The sequence below is a fragment of the Taudactylus pleione genome, unplaced genomic scaffold, assembly GCF_031769625.1.
Source record: "Taudactylus pleione unplaced genomic scaffold, aTauple2 ptg000742l, whole genome shotgun sequence".
NCBI classification, from domain to species: Eukaryota; Metazoa; Chordata; class Amphibia; order Anura; family Myobatrachidae; genus Taudactylus; species Taudactylus pleione.
In genome coordinates this window covers 493,400-513,676 of record NW_028285144.1, presented here as the reverse complement: position 1 = coordinate 513,676, position 20,277 = coordinate 493,400, and the positions used below count along the sequence as shown (strand labels likewise).

The window sequence follows — 20,277 nt, the reverse complement described above, 5'->3', positions numbered from 1 at the left end:
CTGTCCCTCATGCAGTCATTCCTCTGCTCTCCCTCTGCCTATCCTACAAACAGTCATTCCTCTGCTCTCCCTCTGCCTGTCCTACAAACAGTCATTCCTCTGCTCTCCCTCTGCTGTACTACATAGTCATTCCTCTGCTCTCCCTCTGCCTGTCCTACATACAGTCATTCCTCTGCTCTCCCTCTGCTGTACTACATAGTCATTCCTCTGCTCTCCCTCTGCCTGTCCTACATACCGTAATTCCTCTACTCTCCCTCTGCCTGTCCCCTACACACAGTCATTCCTCTGCTCTCCCTCTGCCTGTACCCACATACAGTCATTCCTCTGCTCTCCCTCTGCCTGTCCCCCACACACAGTCATTCCTCTGCCTGTCCCCCACACACAGTCATTTCTTTGCTCTCCCTCTGCCTGTCCCCCACACAGTCATCCTCTGCCCTTCCTCTGCCTGTCCTACATACAGTCATTCCTCTGCTCTCCCTCTGCCTGTACCCCACACAGTCATTTCTCTGCTCTCCCTCTGCCTGTCCCCCACACACAGTCATTCCTCTGTTCTCCCTCTGCCTGTCCTACACACAGTCATTCCTCTGTTCTCCCTCTGCCTGTCCTACAAACAGTCATTCCTCTGCTCTCCCTCAGCCTGTCCTACATACCGTAATTCCTCTGCTCTCCCTCTGCCTGTCCCCCACACAGTCATTCCTCTGCTCTCCCTCTGCCTGTCCTACATACAGTCATTCCTCTGCTCTCCCTCTGCCTGTACCCCACACAGTCATTTCTCTGCTCTCCCTCTGCCTGTCCCCCACACACAGTCATTCCTCTGTTCTCCCTCTGCCTGTCCTACACACAGTCATTCCTCTGCTCTCCCTCTGCCTATCCTACATACAGTCATTCCTCTGCTCTCCCTCTGCCTATCCTACATACAGTCATTCCTCTGCTCTCCCTCTGCCTGTCCTACATGCCGTAATTCCTCTGCTCTCCCTCTGCCTGTCCCCCACACACAGTCATCTCTCTGCTCTCCCTCTGCCTATCCCCCACACAGTCATTCCTCTGCTCTCCCGCTGCCTATCCCCCACACACAGTCATACCTCTGTTCTCCCTCTGCCTGTCCTACACACAGTCATTACTCTGCTCTCCCTCTGCCTGTCCCCCAGGTTCCTAGAACTGTATTACACAACATCTGTGTGGTGTGTAATCCCATTACCCCTCATCACTCTGTGCTCTAGGTTCCTTTAACTGTATTACAGAACATCTGTGTGGTGTGTAATCCCATTACCCCTCATCACTCAGTGCTCTAGGTTCCTATAACTGTATTACAGAACATCAGTGTGGTGTGTAATCCCATTACCCCTCATCACTCTGTGCTCTAGGTTCCTATAACTGTATTACAGAATATCTGTGTGGTGTGTGATCCCATTACCCCTCATCACTCTGTGCTCTAGGTTCCTATAACTGTATTACAGAACATCAGTGTGGTGTGTGATCCCATTACCCCTCATCACTCTGTGCTCTAGGTTCCTATAACTGTATTACAGAATATCTGTGTGGTGTGTAATCCCATTACCTCTCATCACTCTGTGCTCTAGGTTCCTATAACTGTATTACAGAATATCTGTGTGGTGTGTAATCCCATTACCTCTCATCACTCTGTGCTCTAGGTTCCTATAACTGTATTACAGAACATCTGTGTGGTGTGTAATCCCATTACCCCACATCACTCTGTGCTCTAGGTTCCTATAACTGTATTACAGAATATCTGTGTGGTGTGTAATCCCATTACCCCTCATCACTCTGTGCTCTAGGTTCCTATAACTGTATTACAGAACATCTGTGTGGTGTGTAATCCCATTACCCCATATCACTCTGTGCTCTAGGTTCCTATAACTGTATTACAGAATATCTGTGTGGTGTGTAATCCCATTACCCCATATCACTCTGTGCTCTAGGTTCCTATAACTGTATTACAGAATATCTGTGTGGTGTGTAATCCCATTACCCCTCATCACTCTGTGCTCTAGGTTCCTATAACTGTATTACAGAACATCTGTGTGGTGTGTAATCCCATTACCCCATATCACTCTGTGCTCTAGGTTCCTATAACTGTATTACAGAACATCAGTGTGGTGTGTGATCCCATTACCCCTCATCACTCAGTGCTCTAGGTTCCTATAACTGTATTACAGAACATCAGTGTGGTGTGTAATCCCATTACCCCTCATCACTCAGTGCTCTAGGTTCCTATAACTGTATTACAGAATATCTGTGTGGTGTGTAATCCCATTACCCCTCATCACTCAGTGCTCTAGGTTCCTATAACTGTATTACAGAACATCAGTGTGGTGTGTGATCCCATTACCCCTCATCACTCTGTGCTCTAGGTTCCTATAACTGTATTACAGAACATCAGTGTGGTGTGTGATCCCATTACCCCTCATCACTCTGTGATCTAGGTTCCTATAACTGTATTACAGAACATCTGTGTGGTGTGTAATCCCATTACCCCTCATCACTCTGTGCTCTAGGTTCCTATAACTGTATTACAGAATATCTGTGTGGTGTGTAATCCCATTACCCCTCATCACTCTGTGATCTAGGTTCCTATAACTGTATTACAGAACATCATTGTGGTGTGTAATCCCATTACCTCTCATCACTCTGTGCTCTAGGTTCCTATAACTGTATTACAGAACATCTGTGTGGTGTGTAATCCCATTACCCCTCATCACTCTGTGCTCTAGGTTCCTATAACTGTATTACAGAATATCTGTGTGGTGTGTAATCCCATTACCCCTCATCACTCTGTGCTCTAGGTTCCTATAACTGTATTACAGAACGTCTGTGTGGTGTGTAATCCCATTACCCCTCATCACTCTGTGCTCTAGGTTCCTATAACTGTATTACAGAACATCAGTGTGGTGTGTAATCCCATTACCCCTCATCACTCTGTGCTCTAGGTTCCTATAACTGTATTACAGAATATCTGTGTGGTGTGTAATCCCATTACCCCTCATCACTCTGTGCTCTAGGTTCCTATAACTGTATTACAGAACATCAGTGTGGTGTGTAATCCCATTACCCCTCATCACTCTGTGATCTAGGTTCCTATAACTGTATTACAGAATATCTGTGTGGTGTGTAATCCCATTACCCCTCATCACTCTGTGCTCTAGGTTCCTATAACTGTATTACAGAACATCAGTGTGGTGTGTAATCCCATTACCTCTCATCACTCTGTGCTCTAGGTTCCTATAACTGTATTACAGAACATCTGTGTGGTGTGTAATCCCATTACCCCTCATCACTCTGTGCTCTAGGTTCCTATAACTGTATTACAGAACATCAGTGTGGTGTGTAATCCCATTACCCCTCATCACTCTGTGCTCTAGGTTCCTATAACTGTATTACAGAACATCATTGTGGTGTGTAATCCCATTACCCCTCATCACTCTGTGCTCTAGGTTCCTATAACTGTATTACAGAACATCTGTGTGGTGTGTAATCCTATTACCCCTCATCACTCAGTGCTCTAGGTTCCTATAACTGTATTACAGAACATCAGTGTGGTGTGTAATCCCATTACCCCTCATCACTCAGTGCTCTAGGTTCCTATAACTGTATTACAGAACATCATTGTGGTGTGTAATCCCATTACCCCTCATCACTCTGTGCTCTAGGTTCCTATAACTGTATTACAGAACATCATTGTGGTGTGTAATCCCATTACCTCTCATCACTCTGTGCTCTAGGTTCCTATAACTGTATTACAGAATGTCTGGGAACATGGCATTTTGCTATAGTGTATCTATGTTAATAATAATATGTGCTATACTTTGACATTAGACACAGACATTTGTGAACTATTTTTTAACATTGTTTAATAAATCACAATTTGTGTGTATTTGCATTGCATGAAGTCTTCTGGCCATACAGGTGTTGTCTGAGCTATACGTCAGATCCGGCGAGTTTGTTAGTATCCCCCCTTGTTATTTATCCCCCTGCGGAGCATTAATCTGCTGGTTACTGTCACAGACAGATAATCCTATGAGTGTGGGCTAATTCTCCAAAGGCAGCAGCTCTGTAATACAAAGTAACCCTTTATGTAATAATGACATTTGGCCGACATTCCTGTGTGACTGGATCATGCAGCCACCAAGAAACTGCATTCTGGCCGGACGAAAATGCTATATAGTGTATAACACCTATCCTTGTGTATCAGTGCCTATTTCCCTATAGAGTGTATAACACCTATCCTTGTGTATCAGTGCCTATTTCCCTATAGAGTGTATAACACCTATCCTTGTGTATCAGTGCCTATTTCCCTATAGAGTGTAAGCTTGCGAGCAGGGCATTCCTACCTATATATCTGTCTGTTATTCCCCAGTTTTGTTCAATAAACTTTGCTTCCAATTGTAAAGCGCAACGGAATATGCTGCGCTATGTAGGAAACTGTAAATCATATATAATAAAGTATAAGAGCGTGTCCTCAGGTCACTAATAAAGGGCTCTCCTGTCCACCCCTTCTCCCTATAACCTACCACTAGCAGTATGTGTGTATATGGGCTGCACAATTCTTATATATCCTGTGCTAAGTAGGATACATCATCACTGATAAATGTTCTTTATTACATACCTGTGCTCTGGCTATGCACATCCTGCTCTGCAGTCAGGCCAGAGAGCTGTCCTTACACCTGCTGGGTCACGGGAACCTCCAGCTTGGATCTCTCTCTGTCTCTGTCTCGTCTCTCTCTCTCGTCTCTTTCATCTCTCTCTCTCTCTCTCTCTCTCTCTCTCTCTCTCTCGTCATACCTGTAACTAATATTACTCGTTTGTTTAATTTACTTGTTTCTATGTGTGGTTTGGTAACATACGTACTCTAATACTTGTGGGTCCTGCATTAGTCTGTGACTAGTACCCCATTACTCCTGCTAGGAGATATGCAATGTGTCAGTCAGGAGGACCAGATCTGAGAGCGACAGTGCTATACTTCTCACATTAATAAGTGGAACACCAATATATGATGAAGATGAATTTAGTTACATTGGATTTAATACCTTGCGTCACGTGTTGTATAAATACAAGGGGAGGTAATATGGTTTATCTGATGGAAGGAAATGTTATTACTTTAGTCCTCACTGTTTTCTTTTTTTTCCTATTATTTCAGGGGTGGCCATCAGCACATATGCCAAATACTGTTACAGGAAACTCCAGAAAGCCGCACTATTGGGAGCCAAAAAGGTACCCCTCATTCTCTCTATACAGTATATTGTACCCCTCATTCTCTCTATACAGTATATTGTACCCCTCATTCTCTCTATACAATATATGGTACCCCTCATTCTATCTATACAGTATATTGTACCCCTCATTCTCTCTATACAGTATATTGTACCCCTAATTCTCTCTATACAATATATGGTACCCCTCATTCTCTTTATACAGTATATGGTGACCCTCATTCTATCTATACAGTATATTGTACCCCTCATTCTCTCTATACAGTATATGGTGACCCTCATTCTATCTATACAGTATATGGTACCCCTCATATTCTCTATACAGTATATGGTGCCCCTAATTCTCTCTATACAGTATATGGTACCCCTAATTCTCTCTATACAGTATATGGTACCCCTAATTCTCTCTATATACTATATGGTGCCCCTCATTCTCTCTATACTGTATATGGTACCCCTCATTCTCTCTATACACTATATGGTACCCCTCATTCTCTCTATACAGTATATGGTACCACTAATTCTCTCTATACAGTATATGGTGCCCCTCATTCTCTCTATACAGTGTATGGTGCCCCTAATTCTCTCTATACAGTATATGGTGACCCTCATTCTATCTATACAGTATATGGTACCCCTCATATTCTCTATACAGTATATGGTGCCCCTCATTCTCTCTATACAGTATATGGTACCCCTCATTCTCTCTATACAGTATATGGTACCACTAATTCTCTCTATACAGTATATGGTGCCCCTCATTCTCTCTATACAGTGTATGGTGCCCCTAATTCTCTCTATACAGTATATGGTGACCCTCATTCTATCTATACAGTATATGGTACCCCTCATATTCTCTATACAGTATATGGTGCCCCTAATTCTCTCTATACAATATATGGTACCCCTCATTCTCTCTATACAGTACATGGTACCCCTCATTCTCTCTATACAGTATATGTTGACCCTCATTCTATCTATACAGTATATGGTACCCCTCATATTCTCTATACAGTTTATGGTGCCCCCATTCTCTCTATACAGTATATGGTACCACTAATTCTCTCTATACAGTATATGGTTCCCCTCATTCTCTCTATACAGTATATGGTACCCCTCATTCTCTCTATACAGTATATGGTACCCCTCATTCTTTCTATACAGTATATGGTGCCCCTCATTCTCTCTATACAGTACATGGTACCCCTCATTCTCTCTATACAGTATATGTTGACCCTCATTCTCTCTATACAGTATATGGTGCCCCTCATTCTCTCTATACAGTATATGGTGCCCCTCATTCTCTCTATACAGTATATTGTGCCCCTCATTCTCTCTATACATTATATGGTACCCTTCATTCTCTCTATACATTATATGGTACCCTTCATTCTCTCTGTACAGTATATTGTACCCCTCATTCTCTCTGTACAGTATATGGTTCCCCTCATTCTCTATACAGTATATGGCGCCCCTCATTCTCTCTATACAGTATATGGCGCCCCTCATTCTCTCTATACAGTATATGGCGCCCCTAATTCTCTCTATACAGTATATGGTACCCCTCATTTTCTATATACAGTATATGGTACCTCTCATTCTCTCTATACAGTATATGGTACCTCTCATTCTCTCTATACAGTATATGGTACCTCTCATTCTCTCTATACAGTATATGGTACCCCTCATTCTCTCTTTACAGTATATGGTACCCCTCACTCTCTATACAGTATATGGTACCCCTCACACTCTATACAGTATATGGTGCCCCTCACACTCTATACAGTATATGGTACCTCTCATTCTCTCTTCTTTCATCCTGTCCCTCTTCTGCCTCTCGCTTTCCTCCCATCCTTTCCCCTACTCTCGTTCTTTCTCTCATCCCTCTCTCTCTCCTCTCATCCTATCCCTCTTCCCTCTCTATTTCCTCTCATCCTTTCCTTCTTCCCTCTCTCTCTACTCTCATCCTTTCCCTCTTCCCTCTCTCTCCTCTCATCCTTTACTTCCCTCTCTCTCCTCTCATCCCTTCCCTCTCTCTCTCCTCTCATCCTTTCCTTGTACCCTCTCTCTCCTCTCATCCTTTCCCTCTTTCCTCTCATCCTTTCCCTCTTCCCTCTCTCTCTCATCCTTTCCCTCTTCCCTCTCTCTCTCTCATCCTTTCCCTCTTCCCTCTCTCTCTCCTCTCATCCTTTCCTTCTTCCCTCTCTCTCTCCTCTCATCCTTTCCTTCTTCCCCCTCTCTCTCCTCTCATCCTTTCCCTCTCTCCTCTAATTCTTTCCCTCTTCCCTCTCTCTCCTCTCATCCTTTCTTTCTTCCCTCTCTCTCTCCTCTCATCCTTTCCTTCTTCCCTCTCTCTCCTCTCATCCTTTCCTTCTTCCCTCTCTCTCTCCTCTCATCCTTTCCCTCTCTCTCTCCTCTCGTCCTTTCCCTCTCTCTCTCTCCTCTCATCCTTTCCCTCTTCCCTCTCTCTCCTCTCATCCTTTCCTTCTTCCTTCTCTCTCTCCTCTATTCCTTTCCTTCTTCCCTCTCTCTCCTCTCATCCTTTCCTTCCCTCTCTCTCTCCTCTCATCCTTTCCTTCTTCCCTCTCTCTCCTCTCATCCTTTCCTTCTTCCCTCTCTCTCTCCTCTCATCCTTTCCTTCTTCCCTCTCTCTCCTCTCATCCTTTTCTTCTTCCCTCTCTCTCTCCTCTCATCCTTTTCCTCTTCCCTCTCTCCTCTCATCCTTTTCCTCTTCCCTCTCTCCTCTCATCCTTTCCCTCTTCCCTCTCTCTCTCCTCTCATCCTTTCCTTGTTCCCTCTTTCTCTCTCTCCTCTCTCACCTCTCATCCTTTCCCTCTTCCCCCTCTCTATCCTCTCATCCTTTCCCTCTTTCTCTCTCTCTCTCTCTCTCCTCTCATCCTTTCCCTCTTCCCTCTGTCTATCCTCTCATCCTTTTCCTCTCTCTCTCTCTTCTCTCATCCTTTCCCTCTTCCCTCTCTCTCTCTCTCCTCATCCTTTCCCTCTCTCTCCTCTCATCCTTTCCCTCTTCCCTCTCTCTCTCCTCTTTCTCTCCTCTCATCCTTTCCCTGTCTCTATCCTCTCATCATTTCCCTCTTCCCTCTCTCTCGCTCCTCTCATCCTTTCCCTCTTCCCTCTGTCTATCCTCTCATCCTTTCCCTCTCTCTTCTCTTATCCTTTCCCTCTTCCCTCTCTCTCTCCTCTCATCCTTTCCCTCTTCCCTCTCTCTCTCTCCTCTCATCCTTTCCCTCTCTCTCTCTCTTCTCTCATCCTTTCCCTCTCTCTCTCTTCTCTCATCCTTTCCCTCTTCCCTTTCTCTCTCTCCACTCTCTCTCCTCTCATCCTTTCCCTCTCTCTCTCTTCTCTCATCCTGTCCCTCTTCCCTCTCTCTATCCTCTCATCCTTTCCCTCTTTCCTCTCTCCTCTCATCCTTTCCCTCTTTCCTCTCTCCTCTCTCCTCTCATCCTTTCCCTCTTTCCTCTCTCCTCTCTCTCCTCTCATCCTTTCCCTCTTTCCTCTCTCCTCTCTCTCCTCTCATCCTTTCCCTCTTTCCTCTCTCCTCTCTCTCCTCTCATCCTTTCCCTCTTTCCTCTCTCCTCTCTCTCCTCTCATCCTTTCCCTCTTTCCTCTCTCCTCTCTCTCCTCTCATCCTTTCCCTCTTCCCTCTCTCTCTCCTCTCATCCTTTTCCTCTTCCCTCTCTCCTCTCATCCTTTTCCTCTTCCCTCTCTCCTCTCATCCTTTCCCTCTTCCCTCTCTCTCTCCTCTCATCCTTTCCTTGTTCCCTCTTTCTCTCTCTCCTCTCTCACCTCTCATCCTTTCCCTCTTCCCCCTCTCTATCCTCTCATCCTTTCCCTCTTTCTCTCTCTCTCTCTCTCTCCTCTCATCCTTTCCCTCTTCCCTCTGTCTATCCTCTCATCCTTTTCCTCTCTCTCTCTCTTCTCTCATCCTTTCCCTCTTCCCTCTCTCTCTCTCTCCTCATCCTTTCCCTCTCTCTCCTCTCATCCTTTCCCTCTTCCCTCTCTCTCTCCTCTTTCTCTCCTCTCATCCTTTCCCTGTCTCTATCCTCTCATCATTTCCCTCTTCCCTCTCTCTCGCTCCTCTCATCCTTTCCCTCTTCCCTCTGTCTATCCTCTCATCCTTTCCCTCTCTCTTCTCTTATCCTTTCCCTCTTCCCTCTCTCTCTCCTCTCATCCTTTCCCTCTTCCCTCTCTCTCTCTCCTCTCATCCTTTCCCTCTCTCTCTCTCTTCTCTCATCCTTTCCCTCTCTCTCTCTTCTCTCATCCTTTCCCTCTTCCCTTTCTCTCTCTCCACTCTCTCTCCTCTCATCCTTTCCCTCTCTCTCTCTTCTCTCATCCTGTCCCTCTTCCCTCTCTCTATCCTCTCATCCTTTCCCTCTTTCCTCTCTCCTCTCATCCTTTCCCTCTTTCCTCTCTCCTCTCTCCTCTCATCCTTTCCCTCTTTCCTCTCTCCTCTCTCTCCTCTCATCCTTTCCCTCTTTCCTCTCTCCTCTCTCTCCTCTCATCCTTTCCCTCTTTCCTCTCTCCTCTCTCTCCTCTCATCCTTTCCCTCTTTCCTCTCTCCTCTCTCTCCTCTCATCCTTTCCCTCTTTCCTCTCTCCTCTCTCTCCTCTCATCCTTTCCCTCTTCCCTCTCTCTCTCCTCTCATCCTTTCCCTCTTTCCTCTCTCCTCTCATCCTTTCCCTCTTTCCTCTCTCCTCTCTCTCCTCTCATCCTTTTCCTCTTTCCTCTCTCCTCTCTCTCCTCTCATCCTTTTCCTCTTCCCTCTCTTTCTCTCTTCTTTCATCCTTTCCCTTTTTGGTTGCCGTAGATTGTGTTCAGATAATTGGCGTTTAGATAATCAGCCATTGTACTGTGCCTACATAGACTATGTATAGTAAGTATTACATGACACCCATTGTGCCATAATGTTTCCTCATGGTACCATATCTGAGTTAATTTTGCACTGCAATATAATAACATGATAAATCAGTATTGCTGTTGTGTAGTACAAGTTACTGTATATTGCTAAAGGCATTCATTCTAAATTTCTATTCTCTATGAGAAATAGACATAAAATGCACAACATACCCCCTAGTTAGTACTGAGCACCTCCGCTGTATCCTGGTCAGAGAGGCAAAGATTGGTCTCTGTGCAAAAGGGGGAATAGCGCTAGACTTTGCCAGTCTGGACTGGTCACATTTTGGCAGGAAACCTACAGTCAGGGGCATAATGTGATACCAGCCTCACCTGAGTCAGCACAAGGTGGAATTCCCTAGGGAAACCATTCCCATTCTCCTCCACAATGTGATCCAAAAAGATAAAAACCATAAGAGGTGAATGCAGCAGCCCCTTACAGTGCCCTGATGTGGAGATACAGGCGTCTGCCCTGACAGTGGCGTCTCCATAAGCTTTAGCCTTGTGTGATATTACAGAGAGCAGGTCAATGTTATGTACATGGTGCTTTGTGCTTATCTTCTGTATCTGACAGCCAGTGACAGAGAACTGAACAGCGCCAGACAAGCCATCCATGTAAGTGTGGTGGTATGCTTCACGTATGACCCATGTTTGCGCTGGAGTCTTCCATAAGCCAACATGTCTAATACGGTGTAGTGCAGTATTAGTGTGTATGATGCATTCCCATACTCCCTATATCTGACAAATAACCTAATGTTTGTACCCGTGTATTGTGTGTCATGCATTAGATGTATCTCTTTCCTCTGGAGACACAATACAAAGTTTAGCCATGTTCTATAGGCTTATCCTTACCTGCTGCTTTCTATGGTGTTTTCGCTCAAATAAAGAACAACACTGTTCTAGATTCTGAATGTAATACAGTGTTCTCCCCAGAAATATTTTCCAGTCGGTGGCATCAAGAAGTAGCCGGGTGGGGGCCTTCGCAATTATGCGCGCGCCGGGAAACTACTTATTCTCTATCTTACACCATGCGTGCCGTCCTGGCAAACTACTTATTCTCTTTATCTTACACCATGCGTGCCGTCCTGGCAAACTACTTATTCTCTTTATCTTACACCATGCGAGCCGTCCTGGCAAACTACTTATTCTCTTTATCTTACACCATGCGAGCCGTCCTGGCAAACTACTTATTCTCTTTATCTTACACCATGCGTGCCGTCCTGGCAAACTACTTATTCTCTTTATCTTACACCATGCGAGCCATCCTGGCAAACTACTTATTCTCTTTATCTTACACCATGCGTGCCGTCCTGGCAAACTACTTATTCTCTTTATCTTACACCATGCGTGCCATCCTGGCAAACTACTTATTCTCTATCTTACACCATGCGTGCCGTCCTGGCCAACTACTTATTCTCTTTATCTTACACCATGCGTGCCGTCCTGGCCAACTACTTATTCTCTTTATCTTACACCATGCGTGCCGTCCTGGCAAACTACTTATTCTCTTTATCTTACACCATGCGAGCCGTCCTGGCAAACTACTTATTCTCTTTATCTTACACCATGCGTGCCGTCCTGGCCAACTACTTATTCTCTTTATCTTACACCATGCGTGCCGTCCTGGCCAACTACTTATTCTCTTTATCTTACACCATGCGTGCCGTCCTGGCAAACTACTTATTCTCTTTATCTTACAACATGCGAGCCGTCCTGGCCAACTACTTATTCTCTTTATCTTACACCATGCGAGCCGTCCTGGCAAACTACTTATTCTCTTTATCTTACACCATGCGTGCCGTCCTGGCCAACTACTTATTCTCTTTATCTTACACCATGCGTGCCGTCCTGGCAAACTACTTATTCTCTTTATCTTACACCATGCGTGCCGTCCTGGCAAACTACTTATTCTCTTTATCTTACACCATGCGTGCCGTCCTGGCCAACTACTTATTCTCTTTATCTTACACCATGCGTGCCGTCCTGGCAAACTACTTATTCTCTTTATAGCATTATGTCAGTGTGGACATTGTGAATGTTAAATGACCATATACTGAACATTCCGATATCCTGAATAGGGCAGTAATTCACTCTTTGCCTGATTACCCCTCACTGCATTGTGCGTTAACCCATGAGGGCCTTTTTCTGCCCAATGTTTGTATTCTCATGGGGACTGCTGGTGACCTGTCAGAATATCGTTTATACACTCCGCAACCACCTGGCAACAAAAACCGCCATACGCCTTCCAAACAATAGAGATGTGCATCGTACAATAATATCGCCCAGGTGGCACGATTATGATGGGCACTGTGCAGGCTTGACCTTTGCCTGATGCCCAGCTCTTGCATCATCCCGAATGGTCGTTACTGACTAGGCAGCCTCTATAAGGGTCTAAACTTACTACATAGATGATGTCATCTGCCCATCCGGCTCTCCTCCCAGAGCCCCCAATTCCGTTACTGTCTCCCAGGGGTTCCCCCCCCTGCTACCTCTTTTAGGAAGCCAGTTCTCCCTCTACCCTCACGACCTGCTCTTTCTTCATCTGCCACTCTCATTTCCTCTCTCACCATGGCTAGCGCCCACCATCACTCAGTGCACTGGCGTGGTGTGTACCGGCTCACAGTCCTTCCGCTGGGTTCCATATGCAAAATATTAGATATAATATCAGATATATAGAACTTTTATTATGACTTTATAAATTGCCAGAAAAATAACAAGAAAATGTAAAAAATAAAACGTCTCTTCCACGCGGCCCTTTATTCTTCCAAGTGTAACATGTTGCAGCCCCTCGGACGGCCATGAGATACGCTCTCTGCCTTTGGGTACGCTGGCCTCCCTCCACGTGTCCAGCACCCGCCTATGCCAAGATGCAAATACTTAATTGCAACAATAAAGGTCATAGAATATTCTGTACATAACATAACCTGGTTCTGTAACTACACAGTCTTTCCAGGACCCGATTAAAGCTCATCTGTGTGTGTTAGATCATAGGATTTGTAATGTATCTAGGAAAGTGGTGTTTTGTTCTTTAGTGTAGCCAGGATCCATCCGCCATGCCATATGGTTAAAATGCGCGACAAGACGGTTTGATGGTCGGAGCTGCATCAGAAATGTTTCATATAAAAGTGTTTTCATTACTCACGTATACTGCAGCACAGGATCGGGCGCTTGGCACTGAAGGGGTTACGTCCTGGGCGGCACACTTACCCAGCAGGTGCTGGTGTTGGAGCCTAGTGGTGGCAACAAGTTATCTTCTTACGTCGCAGTGGGAGGAGTCAGTAACATGCAATCCCTATACATCAGGAGTGGCGATGTCAGCCCCATCGGATTACTCAGGAAGCGCGGGTGACCTTCCCCAATGTATGCCGGCTGGCGGAATTAGCCTTTCTGGTCACATTTATGTGAGAGAGGTTTTGCTAATTACTATTATTTATTATAATGCCAAATTCTATTGCAAAGTGTCCTGGAACAGGGTCCAAGGGTAACGCTGCTTTTCCTCCTGTATTGTGTGATTTTTATTCGAGATCATCATAAGATCTTGGAAAAGGTTGTTCAGTGGACAGTTTATGGGGGGATTTATGTAAAGCTGGGAATAAATGCAGCAAATGTGCTTTCCATATCGAAAAATCATCCTATGCTTCAGATGGAGAAAAGGTAAAGTTTCCAGTAACAGCTGAAACCGCGTTTGTATACTGATAATAGGTGTACACCGTTCTGTATGACACGCATACAGCATTAGGCAAGCTGCGTGTGAGCTTTGTATTGTGTATGCAGCATGGAGCCCTCAAAATCTGATGTGGCCACGCACACACTGGCCACGCCCACACACTGTGGTCTCTCCCTATTGGTGACAAGGCCTTGCTTATCTAATGGTATTTCTTACCTGCTCCACATCCTACTGTCCCAACTCCTCCCCTTGGGCAGCGGGGTCCACAACCTACTCCCACATCTCCTCTGGCTCCACCTCGCCGTGCACCAGCTCCTCCTCCCTGTGCACCAGCTCCTCCTCCCCGAGCACCCGCCCCTCCTCCCCGAGCACCAGCCCCTCCTCCCCGAGCACCCGCCCCTCCTCCCCGAGCACCAGCTCCTCCTTCCCGTGCACCAGCTCCTCGTCCCCTGCAGGTTGGTGTGGTATCTGCTCTGTCACACACACTATATGAATATTGGTATTTCTGCTGTTATATAATTATTATTACCCCCTTTATTTTTATGGTGACACAAGGGTTCCGCAGCGCATCACAAATGAGCAAAACAATAAAACAGCGACTTAAAGTGCAATACACTGCAGGACACGGACATGGTTTATACACATGGCTGCATCCGTGATCCATAACACTGAAATAAGCAGCAGGACGGCAGCTACCAAGAGTTAGGTGCCATTGTAGGGAGTAGAAGATAGTGTAAGTAAGGGGAGAGGAGAGGGACCCTGCTCGTGAGAGCCTACCATCTAAGGGGGGGGGGGGGGGGTAGACAGACAGGGGTGACACAGATGGAGGAGACAGTGATATGTGTTTTTCAAAAAATATCATTACATCTTGTATGTGTATTATGCAATAATAACTATTTCTGATGTGTGTGATTTTCTTACCATACTCCCAAAATGATGACATATGCAAATCTCTGTACATTAATAAAGTGACGTGTAGTCGCTAATGCTAGCGTATTTAACATGTGTAATTAAAAATGTAGATTAGTCTTTGTTTTAAAACTTTTCTGGTATGGTGTAATTATATTACAGTACTCAGTATGCCCCTAGCTAGTCTCCTCCTAGCTATCCTGATGTTACGTTGCTACCACCCATTCAGACTTGGCATCGGTAGGTGGCGAATGCAGCGCTGGGTATTACCCCTTGTGACCTCCTGTATAATTCATCAGATGCCGACGTCTCAGGAAGGGGTGTAGGCCTGTCATATGTGACGCGTCAGAAGCTGCTCCTTGCTGAATTTGGTTACCGTATTCTCTTCTAACAACACCTCCTGGCGGTATATGAAATAAGTGAAGAAACTGCGTGCCATGGCTCACAATGGTTTGCGCCATTACATAATAGCGCAGAGGCCATCACCCCATATGTAGTGTTGCATATAGGGGACATCAACTCACGACGCGCGCGCACACCTGTCAGAGTTCCAGTTATGGTGTCATTTAGGCACCTTTGCAGTGGAGATTGACTTTGACATGTAGCGCGCACAGTGGCCACTGGAGGTCCCTCTGGGGTCACAAGGACGCCGTCCCGGTCACATATAGCCATCCTCCAATCTTACACAATTATTAACAACTTTTTTCATTCTGTAAATATATTATTTTTCTTTTCTTTTTTTTTTCCCCATTTTTCCCTCCCTCTTTGTGTTTTGTTGAATATCTGTCACTAATATGGCCTATCCTCTGTTAGTTTATATATATATATATATATATATATATATATATATATGTAGATAATGTATCTCTATTTGGTGTGACTCAATAAAATAACTATTAGTGGCTATATACCGCTATACTCCAAACAATAACCCATTGCCTTTGGGTTTTTTATATTACTATATGTTTTGTAAAGGTAGATTTTCATATTAATATATTAAAAACAGAAAATTCCCTTTTTTATTACATACATTGTTTATCTTATTATTTTTTGGGTTTTGATTAGGACATAAGATAACTAGATTACTATCTGCTATGTGTTATATGCAGCTTTTTTCTCAGACATGTTTGTGTCACTGATTAGTAAATGCAGCTGTAAATGATTTTCCTGGCTGCCGTATATCCTGGATCTGAGCGTTAGTGAACATGCTTCTGATGAAGGAGCGCCATGCTCTGAAAGGCGAAACGCGTTAAGCTTTCATAAAGACATGGGACAACCACACTTTATTCTTTCATGTCCCTCCTAATACTGAATTCTTGTAGGATACTGTGCACCAGGTCTACTACTGGGCTTTGGCGAGAGGTCCATCAAACCTACTCTACAGAGAACCATCCCGGCAACTCTACAGCAGAGAACCTGACCAGCACTACTGTCAGCACTGACCAGGCGCTGTGGAGTCCCAGCCTGCTGCACTATATCAGCGGAAGAGCAGAACTGCAGTTTCCACACTCCGGTCAGTCACCAGCAGACCTGGGCTGCAGGCTAGTATACCTAGCTTTATACAGCATGACCATCCGCCGCGTTGCCTTTCTCTGCTCCAACAAAGGAAGTCTCCCAGATTAGCTAGGGAAGCACTACAGAGGATACCTTATTGCAAATTGCATTAGCACTGTGGGCAAGTGCTTGGACTTCTTCCATATTGCCCCTAACACAGGTCAGTGCCTTTTCCTAGACTACTGGGAGTATTTCACATCGACAGCTAAAACCATTTAATTTCAAAAGTCATCTAATTTTTCAAGTTTCAGCTATTTCCATTTGTGACCTTTGTGTGGATATTGCTAATGGTCATTGAATTTCTATTAAGCGGCACTTTGAGACCGTTTGCAAAGCCGGATATTACATTGTTTCTTTTTTCGGATTTCAGCTTTTTATTTCACAGTATCAAACATTGAGACTCTATTTATTGGGACCTGCGGATTGCTGTTTTTATCTCCTTTTGTGGCCTTTTTTTTTTTATCCTCAATTGTCTTTGTCACAATATTTAGCTTGTGACATTTTTACATTACTTGTTTTTATTCCCTAAAGGGTTTCTTCTTTTTTCTTGTATAAGAATTTTCTATTCATATGCCTATACTAAATGAACAGAGCCGTAACTAGACGTTTTGGTGTCCGGCGCCCACCTCATTTTTTTAAAGAGACATAATGCACCCAAAAAAGGGCCATGGCCTCATGGGGAAGGGTCAGGGAAGAGATAGGAAAGGCCAAGAGATGCTGGGGATGAAATAAGAGGAAGCTACAAGCAAGAATGATAATGAACAGAAATTTGACAGGTCCACACAGCGCCCCCTGCCTGTGGTGCCCTGTGCCATGGCATCAGCCGCACTACCCTAGCCGCGGCCCTGTAAATGAAAGTGATTTATTTTTTTATCTTTTGATAGTTTGGATAATTGTCTTCTAATACAAGATGCACACCGGCACTAGCGCAATTGATAGTTTTCTACTACATTCGCCGTGCGGCCTTGATGATGCATGATCACGTTATCTCATACAGCAAATACTGTATTCTGTTCTCTAAGAGGAGACCGCAAAGGTGAAAAACTCCACTAAAGAAGAACGTTACGTTTCCTGTGCAATACAGAGACTCGCACACACAGCCTGGAAATAATGATCCAGACAACAAACTAAAAACTGAGGCCTGGAGGAAATGTCAGCGCATCGTAAGGCTGTCCCAGAGGACATGGCGAGGAGTGCAGAGACGGCAGCAATCACGCGCCGTACTCCAATAAGATCTGTGCTGACTGATGGATCCCCAGTTATGTAGGAACGTCTTAGCTGAAAATGCATCGGAATCGCCATTGTGTAAAGGTATTAGAGAATAAAAACTGATTTAAATAATATATACTGTAACTGCTATACTTATTTATTTGCATTTGTTTTAAATTTGTCATTTCTGAATAAAACGTATGTTTACCAAATATTTTCAAACACAATCAAAATATCATTTTTGGGGTATTATTGTACCTTTTAAAAAATCCCCTCTAGAAGCTCCTTGATTGATTTTTTTTTTTGCTGAATTTTCTCCCAACTATATGACCCAAAATCTGTTTCCTGAACTAATTACAAAAAAAATTGCCATTGTGCCAGATTCTCTACTGTACAAGCGTGTTACACATAATTGGCCCCACAATGATTACAGTCCTTGTGGAAACGCAGTGCTATCCTCACAGTCTTCACTGTATTTGCAGTTGAGCAGGTTCAATTTGTGCCTTTATAATCAGCTTACTAATTATGCAAATAACAGAGCCAAATATTTTAAAACATACACTTTGGAAACCGTGCAGGGATGAGTCTTAACTTATACCCTGCTACATTAAGAAAGGAGAAATACAGTACATGACATAGGGCCTGATTCAGACCCGCTCGCAAGCGGGTCGATGTTGGCCCAGTGCGCATGCGCACGACTAAGGCGGCTCCGTCGTGCGCATGCGCGAGACCCGTATAGCGACGGGCAAGCCGTCGCTCTGGGCCTCGCTACAAAGGGGGCATGCTGTCGATGGTGAGTGACAGCACGCTCCCATGGGAACGCCTACCGTCTAGGGCCGGCCTCACTGACATCACAAGTGATGTCAATGGGAGTGCTCTCGGCTCTGATAGAGCCAAAAGCATTCCAGGGCTTGCGGCAACGAGACCCTACCACAAGGGTCTCGTCGCAAGCCCGATGGTCGCGATGGGTGGTTAGGAGGCCGCTCTAAAAATTAAGAGGGATGGCCCTGATTCAGAGCGAGCGCTCTTCAGAGCGTCTGGCTCTGAATCAGGGCCATAGATTGTTACATTGAACATGCACAGGTTCTCGAGAGCACAAAGAGGAAAGGGATCAGGCAGCACATGATATAAGCATTGTCCATGGGCCGGCAGACAAATACAAGACAGTGACAAGTGAGGTCGATGGAGAGTGGACAGACTTCATCATTATGTTGTGTATACATTGATTATGGCTCCATCACTGGGATATACATTGATTGAGTCTTCATCAATAGGTGGAATATACATTGATTGGGACTCCATCACTAGGTGGTGTAACATTGATTGGAGATCCATCACTAGGTGGTGTAAACATTGATTGGAGATCCATCACTAGGAGGGCTATACATTGATTGGGACTCCATCACTAGGTGGTGTAACATTGATTGGTGCTAAATCACTAGTTGGTGTAAACGTTGATTGGAGATCCATCACTAGGAGGGCTATACATTGATTGGGACTCCATCACTAGTTGGTGTATATATTGATTGGGGCTCCATCACTAGGAGGTGTTTACAGTGATTGCGGCTCCATCACTAGGAGGTATATACAGTGAATTGCGTCTCCATCACTAAGAGGTGTATACAATGATTGTGGCTCCATAACTAGGAGGTGTATACAATGATTGTGGCTCCATCACTAGGAGGTGTATACATTGATTGTGGCTCCATCACTAGGAGGTGTATACAATGATTGTGGCTCCATCACTAGGAGGTGTATACAATGATTGTGGCTCCATCACTAGGAGGTGTATACAATGATTGTGGCTCCATCACTAGGAGGTGTATACAATGATTGTGGCTCCATCACTAGGAGGTGTATACAATGATTGCGGCTCCATCACTTGGAGGTGTATATACAATGATTGTGGCTCCATCACTAGGAGGTGTATACAATGATTGTGGCTCCATCACTAGGAGGTGTATACAATGATTGTGGCTCCATCACTAGGAGGTGTATACAATGATTGTGGCTCCATCACTAGGAGGTGTATACAATGATTGTGGCTCCATCACTAGGTGTATTGCATGGTTGCTGTACTGTTTGTTATGGCCGCAGCTGCGTGAGCTTCACAGCAATTCTGAGTACCCGAGGATCACTGATATGGCCGATGGACACGCAAGTGATCTGATGGCTGCGTCCTCGGACGAAGCAGCGGATAACAGAAACCAGCTTGAGGCGGCTGTTTACAAGACACGCTTCCTGCGGCATTAGCATATTATTGCACAGCGGCTGCGCAGAAGTCTGAGTGAGGCCCTATATTGTCACTAGAAGAGGAAAGGGCGTGTATGGCGCAGGGGAAGGGTCGGCTGTGCAGCCGTTCCGCAGGATAATGAATAACTTGCTGCAGGGTCTCCCCAGCTGAATACTCCGCAGCTTATTTCTTGTATCATCCAACTGTCACTAATGTTCCCGGATGTTCAGAATGGCCCTGGAGGAATTCTCTAATTAACAGGCAATTAATTAAAGTTGCTTTATGTATCTCTGAGCAAAGCGGTGCAGCGCGTATTTCCTGTAGAACGTGGCAGTGACCTGTCCTACGCCTGCTGAGTCTGCCTGTGCAGCTTGAGGGAACACAGCCTCATATTATATCCTCATTGTCCATGGACGTGTCTACATTGTCGGTAACCACTGCAGGGACTGCGTGTGTAGCCAGTGCAGGGACTGCGTGTGTAGCCAGTGTGGGGATTGCGTGTGTATTACTAGCTGATAAGCTGGTGCGGCCCTGTGTACAGACTGTGATAATACCGGGTGTATCGG

At 45.0% G+C, this 20,277-nt stretch overlaps 1 protein-coding gene across 1 annotated transcript in view; it reads left to right on the top strand.

The window, feature by feature from the left end:
* ARHGAP39 (Rho GTPase activating protein 39) overlaps positions 1-20,277 on the top strand; it is a 162,053-nt gene that overhangs the window by 99,075 nt on the left and 42,701 nt on the right. Inside the window, exon 3 of the mRNA XM_088457168.1 lies at positions 5,156-5,229. Coding sequence (XP_088313294.1) covers positions 5,156-5,229 — 74 coding nt within the window. The remainder of the gene's footprint in view (positions 1-5,155; positions 5,230-20,277) is intronic.